Source organism: Protopterus annectens, chromosome 6.part0 (genome assembly GCF_019279795.1).
Source record: "Protopterus annectens isolate FY-2018-M chromosome 6.part0, PAN1.0, whole genome shotgun sequence".
In the NCBI taxonomy this organism is placed as follows: Eukaryota; Metazoa; Chordata; order Ceratodontiformes; family Protopteridae; genus Protopterus; species Protopterus annectens.
In genome coordinates, this window is record NC_056737.1 from 1,410,981,315 (window position 1) to 1,410,994,936 (window position 13,622).

Below are 13,622 nucleotides of genomic sequence, written 5' to 3' on the forward strand. Positions count from 1 at the left end.
CTGTTAATGAATTGTTATACTCACTTTTTTATACTGTATAGCAAAATGAATGCTTGCCTGTTGTATCACCTATCTTAAATTACTTTCTTCTTATTTTCTTTCTACAGTCCTTTAACTATCTATCGGGTAAATCTTTTCTATCTGAAAAGTGTGCCAGGATACCCTCCTCCTCTCAAGTTATGAGGTATTGTCTCCCAAATACGAACACCCAAGGTGCCTGCAGTGTATGTGTTATCTGATTAGGGTACAAATAAAATTTAAATAGTAAACTGACTTTTGTATAAATAATTTTATAACTTAAACTGCCCTTTGTATTAATAATAACCTAACAGTGGCATCACACTATCTCAGGCCCCCTAATTTGACCCTCCCCTTCCCAAACCCACTACCTTTCTAATATTGGTAGTCATTTTTACTAGCCTATTTTCCTGCTAAATCTACCTACCAGAGACTTGAAATGGATGCTGCACATTTGCAGCTGATGACTGATAGTTTTTGTTTTGGCTGTTGTCTGGGTGTCTCATGGGTCTATCCATTCCATTCATCCTTGCTATTCTCGGGCTCACTCTGCTCCCCTTTCCTACCCCCAATTCCCACCCACCCCACTTGTTCTAACTTTATACTCTAACCACCACTCATCAACCCCACCCATAATCACTCAACATCCTATAACATTTTTCCACGCCCAGTTATGTATTCCACACACTCTCACCAGAACTCCCTTTACCACTCCCCTCTATAATTTATGTCACCCCAGACCCCTCTTTCCACTAAACATATACAATCTGCAACTCTACATTTTAACTCCCTGCAATATTACCTTTCCTATTTTATTCTCATGTCTAATTTCCATAGCCTCCCTCTCTAGTAGACTCCTCCACTCGCATAGTCACAACAGTAATACCTTAAACACCAACCAGTTTCTTCAAACATTTTAATACCACAAATTTCACCTCTGCCTTGTATCCTGTATCAGTTACTCTACAAAATGCCCAACATGATACAGCTAATCATTTACATTTTCTCTCACAGCACTCCTCTTCTCATACTAACCCACGCCACTTCCCACCTGAGCATGCAGTTCTCATTATCTTCAAGAACTTCTATCCTAGCTACAGCACCGCAACCCAATATAATTAGCTTCTGTAACATCTCATCATCTTTATTCAATTGTAGCAATGTACACACTACCAAATTCAGAGTCCTCACCATCAACAACAAACTTAAAATAATTCCCTATACTTTAGTAAGGTCCTCTTCTAAAACCTACTACCTCTCACACCTTCTAAATCATCTCTTATTACTATCTCAAAGCGCTGACATACACCCAAATCTTGGCCCTTCCTTCTCTCCCAATATCAGCTATACCCCCTCTCCCTCCTCAAAATCACATACTAACACTCAAAAACTATTTATGATAGCAATCAACACACTGAGTATTTGTAACAAAATTACAGAATTTCATGCCTGGCTGTCTCATTATACCACTGATAATGTAGCTGTTACAGAAACTTGGCTAAAGCCACATGTATCAGACACTGAAATAGTTCCAACTGGTTACAATATCCTACAAAAAGATAGACGCTTAAAGAAAGGGGGTTGTAGCTTTAATTTACCATAACTCCTTAACCATTGCATCCTTTCCTAAACCAGACCCAACCTTTGGCAACCCGGAAATTTTATTAGCATCATTATCAGCTGGAGTGCCTTCTGTGTGGAGTCTGCATGTCCTCCCCACGGTCGAGTGGCATTCGAAAGACATGCGTAGAATGGGCATGCCTTCGTTGAAGGTTAAGCATTGAGCTGGCACCTCAGCACCTGTAAAAAATCTACTGCCAATCATTAGCAGACCGGAGTTCCACTGTGGCGACCCCTAACCGGGAAAAGCTGAAAGAAAAACAACAACAAATAAATAATAGTAAACAGTTATGCATAGCAGCAATGTATATTCCCCCAGCATACCTCCCAACTGTACTAAATTAGTTGTTTTTTACAGAGTTTTGGGGTCTAAAACATGGGTTGCCATGATTCCCGAGTGGCACCCCTTAATTTCCAAGTTTCCCGGCTATTTTTTTGAATTTTTTTCCTTGCTTTTGTGCTGACGTCAATGCGTGTGTGATGACATCATCTCTGTGAGGTGGCCTGCCAGCCTGTCGGATAATGATGTGCATGTGCATGCATTCATTTCCTGGCTGTTTTTTGAATTGAGAACAGAATGGCTACAAGTCAAGAACAGAGCGGATGCACAGGGGCAATGGAAGGAGAATGGAGGAGGAGGAGGCTAGAAGAAATGGTTTCCTAGAATGGAGGAATGGCGTGGCTGCACAGATTATGCTGAGGAGAGAATGGAGTGCCTGCACAGGTAATTATGTTGCGGAATGAGGGAAATGGAAGGAGAACAGAGGAAGCTTGCCTAGAAGTTGTTTCTGAGAATGGAGCGGCTGCACAAATTGTGTGTGTGTGTGTGTGTGTGTGTGTGTGTGTGTGTGTGTGTGTGTGTGTGTGCACGTGCATAGAGATATAATTACATATAGCATTTTATTCTTCAGCTATCATTTTAACTGAATTCCTTTATATCAAAGAATGCATATATATATATATATATATATATATATATATATATATATATATATATATATATATATATATATATATATATATATATATATATATATATATATTGCTTAGAAAACACCAAGAGATGTCAAAAAATGTTGTACCTAGCTGACAAACCACTGTGACTCTGCATGAGATTGAGAGAAAGATCTGACAATCTACTTCCATTCCTTCACATGCCTGATAATCTCAATGGGTTTCAGCGGTCATTCACATGTTCACAATACAAGTCAATTAGGACTTGTAAGCGTCGGTTAATGGAACTGCAACCACTCAGTGCCGAGGCCTCGCCACAGCCATTAATTGAATTAAGCAGTTAATTGAAAAAAAAATGCAGAATGGAAAATCTTATCACTTTGTCAGAAATAAGCAAAATGAATCTTTTGTGTAACAGGCAGTCTGGCTGCATCACAGGGATATTGCTCTTCATCATATCTCACATTGTGTATTGTATAATGCACTTCCCAGGATATCCAATACACAGACAGTACAGGTAGAGCTAAAAAGCTGCAAGTATGATTATATGAATTCACTTTCTGTGCTTGCTATAAACTTGTTGTTGTTCTAGCTGTTGTTGATTTAAGAACATGCAATACTGTGGAGTAGAAGTAATGTTTGTGATTGAACTGACTGCAGATCTAAAGGGTGTACTGCTATTTGAATATTTGCATACACAGCTGGAGACTTTTTCTTTCTGGGTATCATCTGAAGAATGTCTCAACCTACATGATGAATGAGATAAATGTATACATTTAGTGGACAAAATACATTCAACTTGTTTATGCTTCTGCTGTTGTGGAGAGGGATAATGGAAACTGTGGCAACTCATGGGGAAGGGGAAATCAGCAAATGGATGAGTCAAAGAACAAGCAAAGTAGGTTAAAGAATGAATCAAAAAGGACCCCCCCCCCCAAAAAAAAAGGATTAGCCAACATGTTTTTCATACTCCAGATAGCAGATTCTATTTTTTGTGCTTTGATAAATGACAAACTGTTTTCCATAAAACAAATACAAGCAAAGTAAACAGGTATTCAATTTTAAAGCCGCTGTTTGCCTGGTAATGTTTTAAGTTAGTTATTGACTTTGTAGAAGCAGCTTTATTCTGATTTTTCCATGTGTCTTTGTGTCCCTCTGTTGTAGCTGTAGTTATTTAATCCACCAACGCAGGTTAATAAATGCCAGTCCAGAATTACATTTACCTCTCTTGCTCTGTTTTCTGTCTCTTTTCTGTTGTTTTTATTCAGTATGTTTACATCTGATCTTTGCTTTGCAAGAAAGGCTTCTAAGCAAATAAATACTCCTATTGCTATTTGACCCTGTCTGGTAGTCACATTCTGACATGGCCCAATCAGTTATTTTTAAGGTATTTATTTGTGGAAATTTTGACCTGTTTTCTGTTTACTAAGGAAGCCCTTACCTTCCCACCCCTTCAGTTTTACAGTAATCGCGCTTCCTAGTTAGACTTCCTGATAGTCTCAATTTCCAGCTCTCTGGTCTTCTGTGAATCAAATAAGTGACATTGCCATCCAAACTCGAGTAATTTTGAACATGTGAGAATATTTATATTCTGTTGAATTTTATTAAATGCCTACTGGCCATAAAAAATAAATGTTGTAGAGCTGAGAGTCAAGAGTTCACTATAGCGCTTTAATGTATTTGCCACAGGCAACACAAAGCAACAAAAGAAATGTAACTCTTTACATTTTATGCAATATGAACTTTAATGGTCTGTTGCTTTGAAACTGCTTCTCACTATTTGCCGCAAATTGCCTCTGACAAGGATATATAAAGAAATATTTAAATAAATGCGCAAGGATCATCAGGTAAAAGCCTTATATACCCACACCCATGAGTCAGTTATTGGTATTGTACAATGACATTATTTAAAAACAAATTGTTTAATTGCTTAATTGTGTAACAGTGCTGTAATGTTCCTTCCTCATTCATATATATATATATATATATATATATATATATATATATATATATATAAAATATATAAATGTGTGTGTGCGTCGAAGTAGACTTTTATGATGGAAATGTTCTGAATTGGGGAGTTTAGTCATTATTGGTTCATTTATTTTGTTTCATTGTCATCAATGTTCAAACAATAAATTTAAAATGTGCTCTAAGTCTAACAAGTGTGGTGTATTATGCAAGTAATATAATTTAATAAATTCATGAAGGTATAGTATCATCGAACACATGTATGTTTCATGTTTTGTGTGCAAGGGGCCTATGATTTGAAAACAGCCCAAAGGTAATCTTTATCCACCACTGGCCAGATGTATGTGATGCGGGTTTCAATGCGGTTTCAATGAATGTGAGTTTCAAGGGGAGAGAAGTTTTAATGCCAAGTCTATTTTCATTGTGAGACAGTGTTGCTTTGTTTAGCATATGTCTTAGTGTTTGTGCATTGTGCTATAAAATGTAAATATAAACTCCAAATAATCCTTGTAGAAGTAAAGCAGTATGCACATTAGTGTTTATGGTAAATGGGGCGAAATAGCCAGGTATGGCTGCAGGGAGACTCTGGTGCCATATTTTGGTTGTCTGTTCTTCAGTTTACGTTTGAAAGCTGGTATCCCACAATTCTGTTGGAGTGGGTGGGGTTACACAATTGTGTATGCAAATCAGTGTACAGATTTGTACCTGTTTTTCATGGGCCTTGTCCAGATTTTTGATGTTTCCATGTTGAGAGGTATGTCCCCCAGGAACTAAACATCCCTATTCTTGAAGAGTTTCTATCTTGGACAACCCAAAACATATCCAATGAAACTATCATTCTAGGCGATACTAACATTAATTGGAAAAATGTAATCTCAAACTTCCCAGCTAATTGTATTAACCTGCCCAGGTATACACAGCTTGTCACATGCCCTACATGAATACTAAACAAGCAACCAGATTCCACCTTAGATTGGATCCTAGTCTCGGCCCACACAAATATTCCAACACTGGTACCCTCCATGATATCCTAAGAGACCATTTACCTTTACACATAGAACCCATATTCAGGTACCCAAACCCCACTCATATGGAACATCAAGAAACTTAACCAACTTCAACCAAATAACTTTCAGTTACTCCCTAAAAGTTCAGAATTGGACCCCACTAAAACATTCCCCTTAGAAGATGCTGCAAACTATTTTAATAAGGTCTTCCTTGATACCCTAAATACTTTAGCTCCCATTCGGTACAAAAGAAGAAAACTTAATCATGCTCATTGGCTTACTAAACAAATTCTTCTTTCCAGAGGCCAAGCCTGGAAACAATGGTATAAAAACAAAAAACAAGGAAATTAAATTGACTTCAAACAACTTCATAACGAAGCCAAGAAATTAGTTAAAATGTAAAAATAAAAAAAATATTTTCACAACAATTATCTAGTCAAAACAATAACCCAAAAAATTCTGGAAATCACTCTCTTCTCTCCTTAATCCTGAGACCACAAAAACCCGTCATCATCCCCTGATAAAGACTCACAACAAATTGTTCAGATTTTGAACTCCCACTTTATCATCAGCCTTCTTAAACTTGTCAAAGAACCCCCACCAATAACAAACTCCCTCAACAATAAGATAAGCACCTCAAACCCAACTCATGAGAATCCCAGCTTACATCCCTCATTCCGCAAAGAAACCACTAACAATACCCTAGTAACTTCAATATTCTTTCTGAAACCAGTGCCCACCTGTCTAGCATTTAAATTGTTAACTAAACTAAGACCATGCTCTCTATCTGCCGACAACCTTTCCCCCAAATACTCGAAATTTGGTGCTGAAGCAAAAGCCTACCCCATCAGTATTCTAATTAACTGATCAATCTCAGAATCCACAGTCCCTCACATTTGGAAGAAATCCATCATAACCAAATTGCATAAAGGCAGAAATACTAATGATTTAACTAACTATCAACCCATTTCCATTCTCTCACCACTATCTAAAATATTGGAAAAGTATACACACACTCAACTACTAAAACCCCTCTTTGACAACAATCTCCTTGCCCCTACCCAACATGGCTTTTGACCAGCACACAGCACTACTGCAGCCTTACTTTCTTTCATTGATACTGTGAACAAAGCACTGGACTCTGGTCTATTGACAACAGTAGTCTTATTAGATATAGCCAAAGCTTTTGACTCAGCATTACATAGTAAACTACTACAACAACTGGTAACATTAGGATGCTCCGAACATACGCTAACCTGGTTCGTCACCTACCCAAACAACAGACAACAATCTGTCAGATGGAAAAACAATCAGTCTGGTTATCTGGTTAATAAGACAGGACACCCCCAGGGGTCCATTCTTGGACCTTTGCCTTTTAATGTATTTATAAATAATCTCCACACAGTCTCCCTACAAAGTTCACTCATCCATTACGCTCACGATTCTACTATGCATATCGTCCTCTAGCAACTTCCCAGATCTCCTAAAAATAACACAAAATGCTTTCTCAACCACAGAAACTTGGCGTCCTTCTGCCTAGAACTCTAGACCACCATAAACAAATTCTAAGATTTTGTTGACTAGTATGACTCTTTTTGATTTCAAGAAATAATTTTGAAATCCTCTGAACTTCATTGACTTTTCTACATCAGTTAAGGTATGTTAATCACTGTTTTGTCTCTACAATCATTATTAGGCTAAATCCTAACTTCCCATATATTAAAGTGCATAAATGAACTGTTTATTATGAATGTATCTACTGTCTCTTTTCCCTCCTTACAACAAATGGCATTAAAAATACTGTATTTGTACTACTAACACTTAACCAGATTGTATAAAACTTTGTACTCTTTGTATTACTAATCACTAGGAAATATTTAAAAAAGTGTTCAATATTTTATTATTGTAAATATTATCTTGTTGTAGAATGTTGATCTGTAACTGGAGCTTTTCTCCCCGGGCCTCCACTGAAGATGGGTGTCTGACCCAGTGGACTTTCCTGGTCAACAAATGTCAGAGACAATAAATAAATAAATAAATAAATGAATAAATAAATGTGTGTATAGAATCACAAAATGAGACTTTTAATATGGACACACAATTCTTGCATCTGTTTTAATTTAATAATCATTCTTACCTTCAGGCTCGGGTTCTAAACATGGGTGTGGCCCAGAGGCAGGATCAGGGAAGCCATTGCATCGCGCCAGTCTTGAATAAAACTTTGCTGATTCTTTAGGGATTCTGGTTCTAGATGGATCTGAGAAATTAACATAATAGAGACCAAACCGTTCTGCAAAGCCTGCTGCCCACTCAAAATTGTCCATCAGAGTCCATGCTGTGTAACCCCGTACATCAACACCATCCAGTTTGTAAGCTTTAGAACAAAATTAAAACACATTTATCAGTTTTCTAGTATAGAAAGCTTGGATCTCTTCCATTCCTTATAATGCTAGACAATGCATTTAATAAGCCATCATAGCTGATACATATAAATGGTTATGGAATATGAATTACAAACCATTGATTAATATCATGAACTGAATGGACAAAACAAATAATATCTTTATAGTCGTTTTGTATGTATATAAATGTCACTTGTCTGCCAACCATGATGCATGTGCATAAGGAAGAAACAAATGTTAAATACCAGGACACAAACCTTCAGCGTCTAATCGTTCAGCTATAGCTATCATCCATGTAGTTTAATGAAAGAACTGCATTATCCAACAGTAATGATTTATTTTACTCTGTCTGTTTCATCTGGCTGTAAGGTATGTCTAGTAATCATTCTGCATCATATATAACATCACGTCAGATTTGTTGAAATTTGTTTCATAAATAAGCATGGATTACACTTTCATAAATGGAAACTAACTTACTTGGTCAGGTCATTCATTTTCTGTCTGGCAATGTAAATGACAATATCGAAAAAACATTGTAGTAATGAACATAGCTGCTCCTATTTCAGAAAAATGCTGATAGCTTACATGTTTTGAATATCAGCTTTAGAGACATTACTTTTATCAGCTCAGACATTCATTATTTCCTAGTATTACTTAAAACTGTTTTTCTCAGTCAGTCTGCAAGTTACTTATTTAATTATCACTAAGTGACTAGTTACATGTGTTACACTCGCACACATGCACACCTTCTTATTATCTTATAAATGCATAGATTCAAATATATTTCAGGGCTATTGATCATATGACCATTTACAGCTTGTCAGTACCTTCGTCAGCCTGTTCCTCCACCGATCCTCTAGGGACTTAAGTCCATGATTCTAGTATGGTCGTTTACCAATATTCAGTATCTCAATATACATGGACCCCATAGATGGTTTGCCATTAAGAGGCAACTCAAAATTGTATTAACCTTCGCTTTTCATGTTAATTTGCAATATGTTTATTTAGCATTACCTAAAACAGAAATACAGAAACAGAATATGCTTTGGCTGTGCTTACTTAGAAAGAATTTATAAATTAATAAATTAATTAATTACTTTCTTTTTTTTTTGTAAACAAGGGTGTGTTAGTGAGTGGTTATTTTTGAGTTTTTGTCTGCATCAATGAGAGGTTATTTGCACAAATTTGCGGATTGCATTGATAATTAAACAATGTTTCAGTGAAGAACTTTCAGAAAATACTCTGGTCATTCCCCTTAACTCCTTCAACAATTCACAAATAAAACTATTTTGTTACATTTTATGCAGAGTTAAATTCACTCTCTGAAATTAATCAGGCATTAATGATTTACATAATTATGGTTTTACTGGAAAAGCTCACCCAGACTCTACTACAACTTACTGTGAGGGAAAGGTTAGTTTGCTTGTACTTTCTTGTATTTTGTATTACTTGACTGCCTTCTTCTGTTTTGTATGTTGCAATTTTCCTTTACATTGTGTTTTACTTGTATTCTGCTTTTAATTGCATATTAAAACTACAGCTGTGTCTCTTGTGAGTCACACAGAAAATGTTCTCACCCACTCACAGTGGTGCTGTTGTATTCTTAAACTCCAATATCTTTCTAATTGCCTGTCCCTTACGTTAATTTGACCACATATCTCCTTCCCTTTCCCCTTTCATTAGCTATTGTAAGCACAAAATTATCATTTTGTGAAATCACTCCCCTTCAACTATTTACATTTATTGGCCATCGCACCGTATTCCAAAGAACCAGAATACAAAGTGCCCACCCCTTTCAATCTTTCTGTTTTAAAACTAGTGGCACTTCACTTAGACAGCTAAACCTTAAGTTACCCCCCTCTTTTTTATCTAACTTCTTAGTGCACACCTCAGTGCTTAGGATATTAACCATCTTTTCCATCTTATTTTTAAAATCTGAAACATCTATTGCAAGACCACCAATTATTGGAGAGCCCACATTCTGTCTCTTAGTAGTTATCTTGGGATTAGTGCTTCTATTTTCTCCTGGTGATAGAAGGAACACAGGGATATTATTTCCTGGAGACTGCTGATCACTGGAAAGTCTAATAACTGTTTCATAGGTGGCAGCTTGGAATTTGTGCTTATATTCTGCTCCTGATGAGACAAGAAGCTGAGTGCATTGATTCCTGGTTCTGGTTGAGCAGTGAGTGTCTATGCTTAATGTTCCTGTTTGGTCTGGTTGCTATTCACGGCATCTAGCAGAAAAAGGCTACAACAAGACCTACAGACCCTTGCATCATCTGGGACAAGACTGTGGATCATCAAACAGGCTGTGGCCTGCTTCTCATCTTGGGATTGATGCTAATGTTTTGCTTCTGGTGAGTGAAGAAGCAAAGGAGCATTGTATCCCAGCAAAGTGAAGCTGTGGTGAGACCAGCACTAGTAGTAGCCGGGCAGCAGCCATTCACACGACTCCCCCATTTTCATCATTCTTAACAAGCTAAGTCTTTGTTTTCAGTAAGTACTGCTTAATTTGTTTCTAACTTCAGAATATCTGTCTAAATATTTCATCCTTAAATTTATGGGGTCTACTTATTAGTTTCCTTAAAAGTGTTTGGCAGAGCCCTCTATAGACACAAACACCTTGAGTGACATTTTTCCTGAAAAAGCACAACTGAAATTTCACCAGTACCTAGTTGCACACAGGACAACTAGTCTGTAGTAACAAGCACTGTTTCCAGAGTTGAAAACTGGATACCTCTGACATTGCTTTATATTCTCACTCCAAATGTCTAATCAATAAAAAGGGTCTGTTGCCATGGATATGAACTTTCCCACTCTCTCCATTACCAGCTTGGTGGATATGGGCATCCTGAGGCAATGTAGAAATTGCCTCATGTTTACAGACAACCAGACAATTCTCAAACAAACTGATATGGTATGTGAGAGATGTATTTACACAATGTCACTGGAGGCAAAGCTTTCACATAAAAGTACTCCTAATGTCAATGAGGTTGTCAGTAGTACACGCACTGCACCCATCACACACAATTCAAAGCAGACATATAGACCCACATATGCTGAAGCACTTAAATGTAACCTTCCTAAACCCAAAAGCCCTCCTAGATGAGGTACACATAACAAATACCCTCAGCTGCCCCAAATACACTCTTTCAAAACAGCACCCACATCAACACATACAGTCACATCTCATGGAGCCTCTACTTCTAAGCCCATAAGGCAAGCCACCATACAATTCAACATTCTGATCATAGGAGACTCCATCATGAGACACACTGATGTCCCTCTCACCAGGCTGAGTAAGGAGAAAGTCATGGTCATTTGCTTATCAGGGGCTAGGATCTGCCACATTACACACACACACACACACACACACACACACACACTCAGGTCACTGGACCACAAGTACCAGTATGACACAGTCATAGTCCATGTGGGTGTAATGACCTGAGATGTACCTCCCTAGACTATATGAAGAGAGAAATCATGGAGCTCTCAGAATATGTGTGTCCCAGGCTGGTATGAGCCTAGCACTGAGCAGCATTTTACCTTCTCCAAGGATGATGCCACTGTACGAAAAGAAGATGATGACTTTACTAACTGGCTTAGTTTCTGGTGTCATTCTACGGGGGTGCAATATTGTCAGCATGGAAGGGATGGTCTGCACCTCTACCCCTCTAGGCTTTTGAATATTAGCTAAAACATTTGTCTTCCCCCATAGTGCCTTTTTAGGCAATGCCAAACTGAAAGTACTTCCAGCATAGCAAATCAAAGCCAAGAAAATCTAAAAGTATTACTGCTCAGTGTTAGGAGTCTAAACAAAAAACTCCACTCCTTAGAAGCTCTCCTCACCCTAGAGAATGCTGACATCTGTGCGGTCACTGAGACATGGTTTAAAGCCACAGACAGCATACTGACAGTGCAAGGTTATAATGCCTTCCACACATTCAGACTAGTTACTACACAGTTAGGGACTAAAGGTGGAGGTTTCTCAATTTACATCAAGAATAAATATACCTCAAGAGTGGTCAAACAGGATAGTGCACTTGAGTAACTCCATGTTGAAATTACCATAGGCATAATCTAGTACCACTTCCTTGCAAGCTATAGGTCCCCCATCTATGACACAGGAAACCCATACCATGTATTTAAACTTATTGGAAGCAGTCACCATCCACCCCACTACCATATTCATGGGTGACTTTAATTATTCCACTATTAACTGGGAATTCTATATGACACCAAATGTACAGGCACAGAGATTCCTGGATTTTGTAAACACAAACTCCTTGGACCAGATTGTCAGTCTACCAACCAGGGGTGCAACCATACTGGATCTGGTCCTCACTAATATGGGAGAGTGCTGCACACCCCCTGGTGTAATGTCTTCTCTGGTAAGGTCAGACCCAAAATGGTCTCCTTTGAAGTAAAACTAAAACCTGCATCCCCAGCTAACCATAGAATATTCAGGAACTGCTCTAAGGCTAACTTCCTGCTATTAAGTGATAATATGACAAAATTTTAAGCCCACATAAACCCTGAGAACACTGCTGCCTATGCAGAACTGTTCACAGAAATGCTATACAAGCATATTAATAGGTGCATAGAAGCAGCCACCAGGAAGAAGCACAGAACTAACTCAGAAAACAAGCCACCCTTGTAGAATCACAAAATCAATAGACTTTATAACAGAAGGAGGAAAATCATGGCAAAAATTAGGAGGTGCAGCACCCAGAAGGATAAAAGCATTCTCGTCAAACTAAACAACTCAGAGGACAAATAAAGTCTACCAAAGCCAAATTTGAGGCAAATTTGGCCTTCCAGGCCAAGGACAACCACAAGGTATTCTTTACCATGTTCACAACCTGAAAGGCAATACTTAGTCGTGTGCAGAGCTCATTGTAAATGGAGCCACCTATACTGAGCCAGAAGATATAGCAAACCTATTGGCAACAAATTCAGCTCCAACTTTACCCCTCTCACCCCCTTCAACCTTTCCTCAGGAAATACCATCAAATATAACTCCCCCTGCTATCACTAGGGATTAATGCTCTCCCTAAGGCCAAGAACACTGTATTGATGGGCCCAGACAATATACCAGGATGCCTTCTAAATAACATGAAACATGACCAATCAAGCCCTCTGGAATTGCTATTTAACTGTAGCCTCCAAACAGGCTTCATGCCTCATGAACAGAAAACAGCAACTGTCATCCCTCTGCCTAAAGGTGGGCCATCTACAGACCCTCGAAACTACAGACCCATAAGTCTCACTAGTCTTATATGCAAAGCCATGGAAAGAATTATCATGGAAATGATCAATAATGATACAGTAAACCTCTAGACACTGGACCTAACCCAGTTTGGTTTCATCAAGAGCAGGTCATACCTACTCAATCTGGTGGACTTCTTTGAGAATGTCACCAAAGTAATGGATGAGGGCAAAATGTTCACACTGCCTACCTTGACCTAACCAAAGTATTTGACATAATACTCAACTCGGGCATTAGAAAAACTCAAGAGGTTAGGTACAAACCCATATTACACCTGGTGGATAGCCAAATGGCTCAAGGACAGGACCCAGGAAGTTAAAATTGGGGACTCCACCCTAAAGAGGCCAGTCACAAGAGGACTCCCTCAGGGATCAG

General features: G+C 38.2%; 1 protein-coding gene across 1 annotated transcript in view; it reads right to left on the bottom strand.

Annotated features, from left to right (window-relative positions):
* Positions 1–13,622, bottom strand: part of LCT (lactase) — a 773,291-nt gene that overhangs the window by 94,753 nt on the left and 664,916 nt on the right. The window contains exon 16 of the mRNA XM_044073664.1: positions 7,708–7,944. Within this exon, the coding sequence (XP_043929599.1) occupies positions 7,708–7,944 (237 nt within the window). The remainder of the gene's footprint in view (positions 1–7,707; positions 7,945–13,622) is intronic.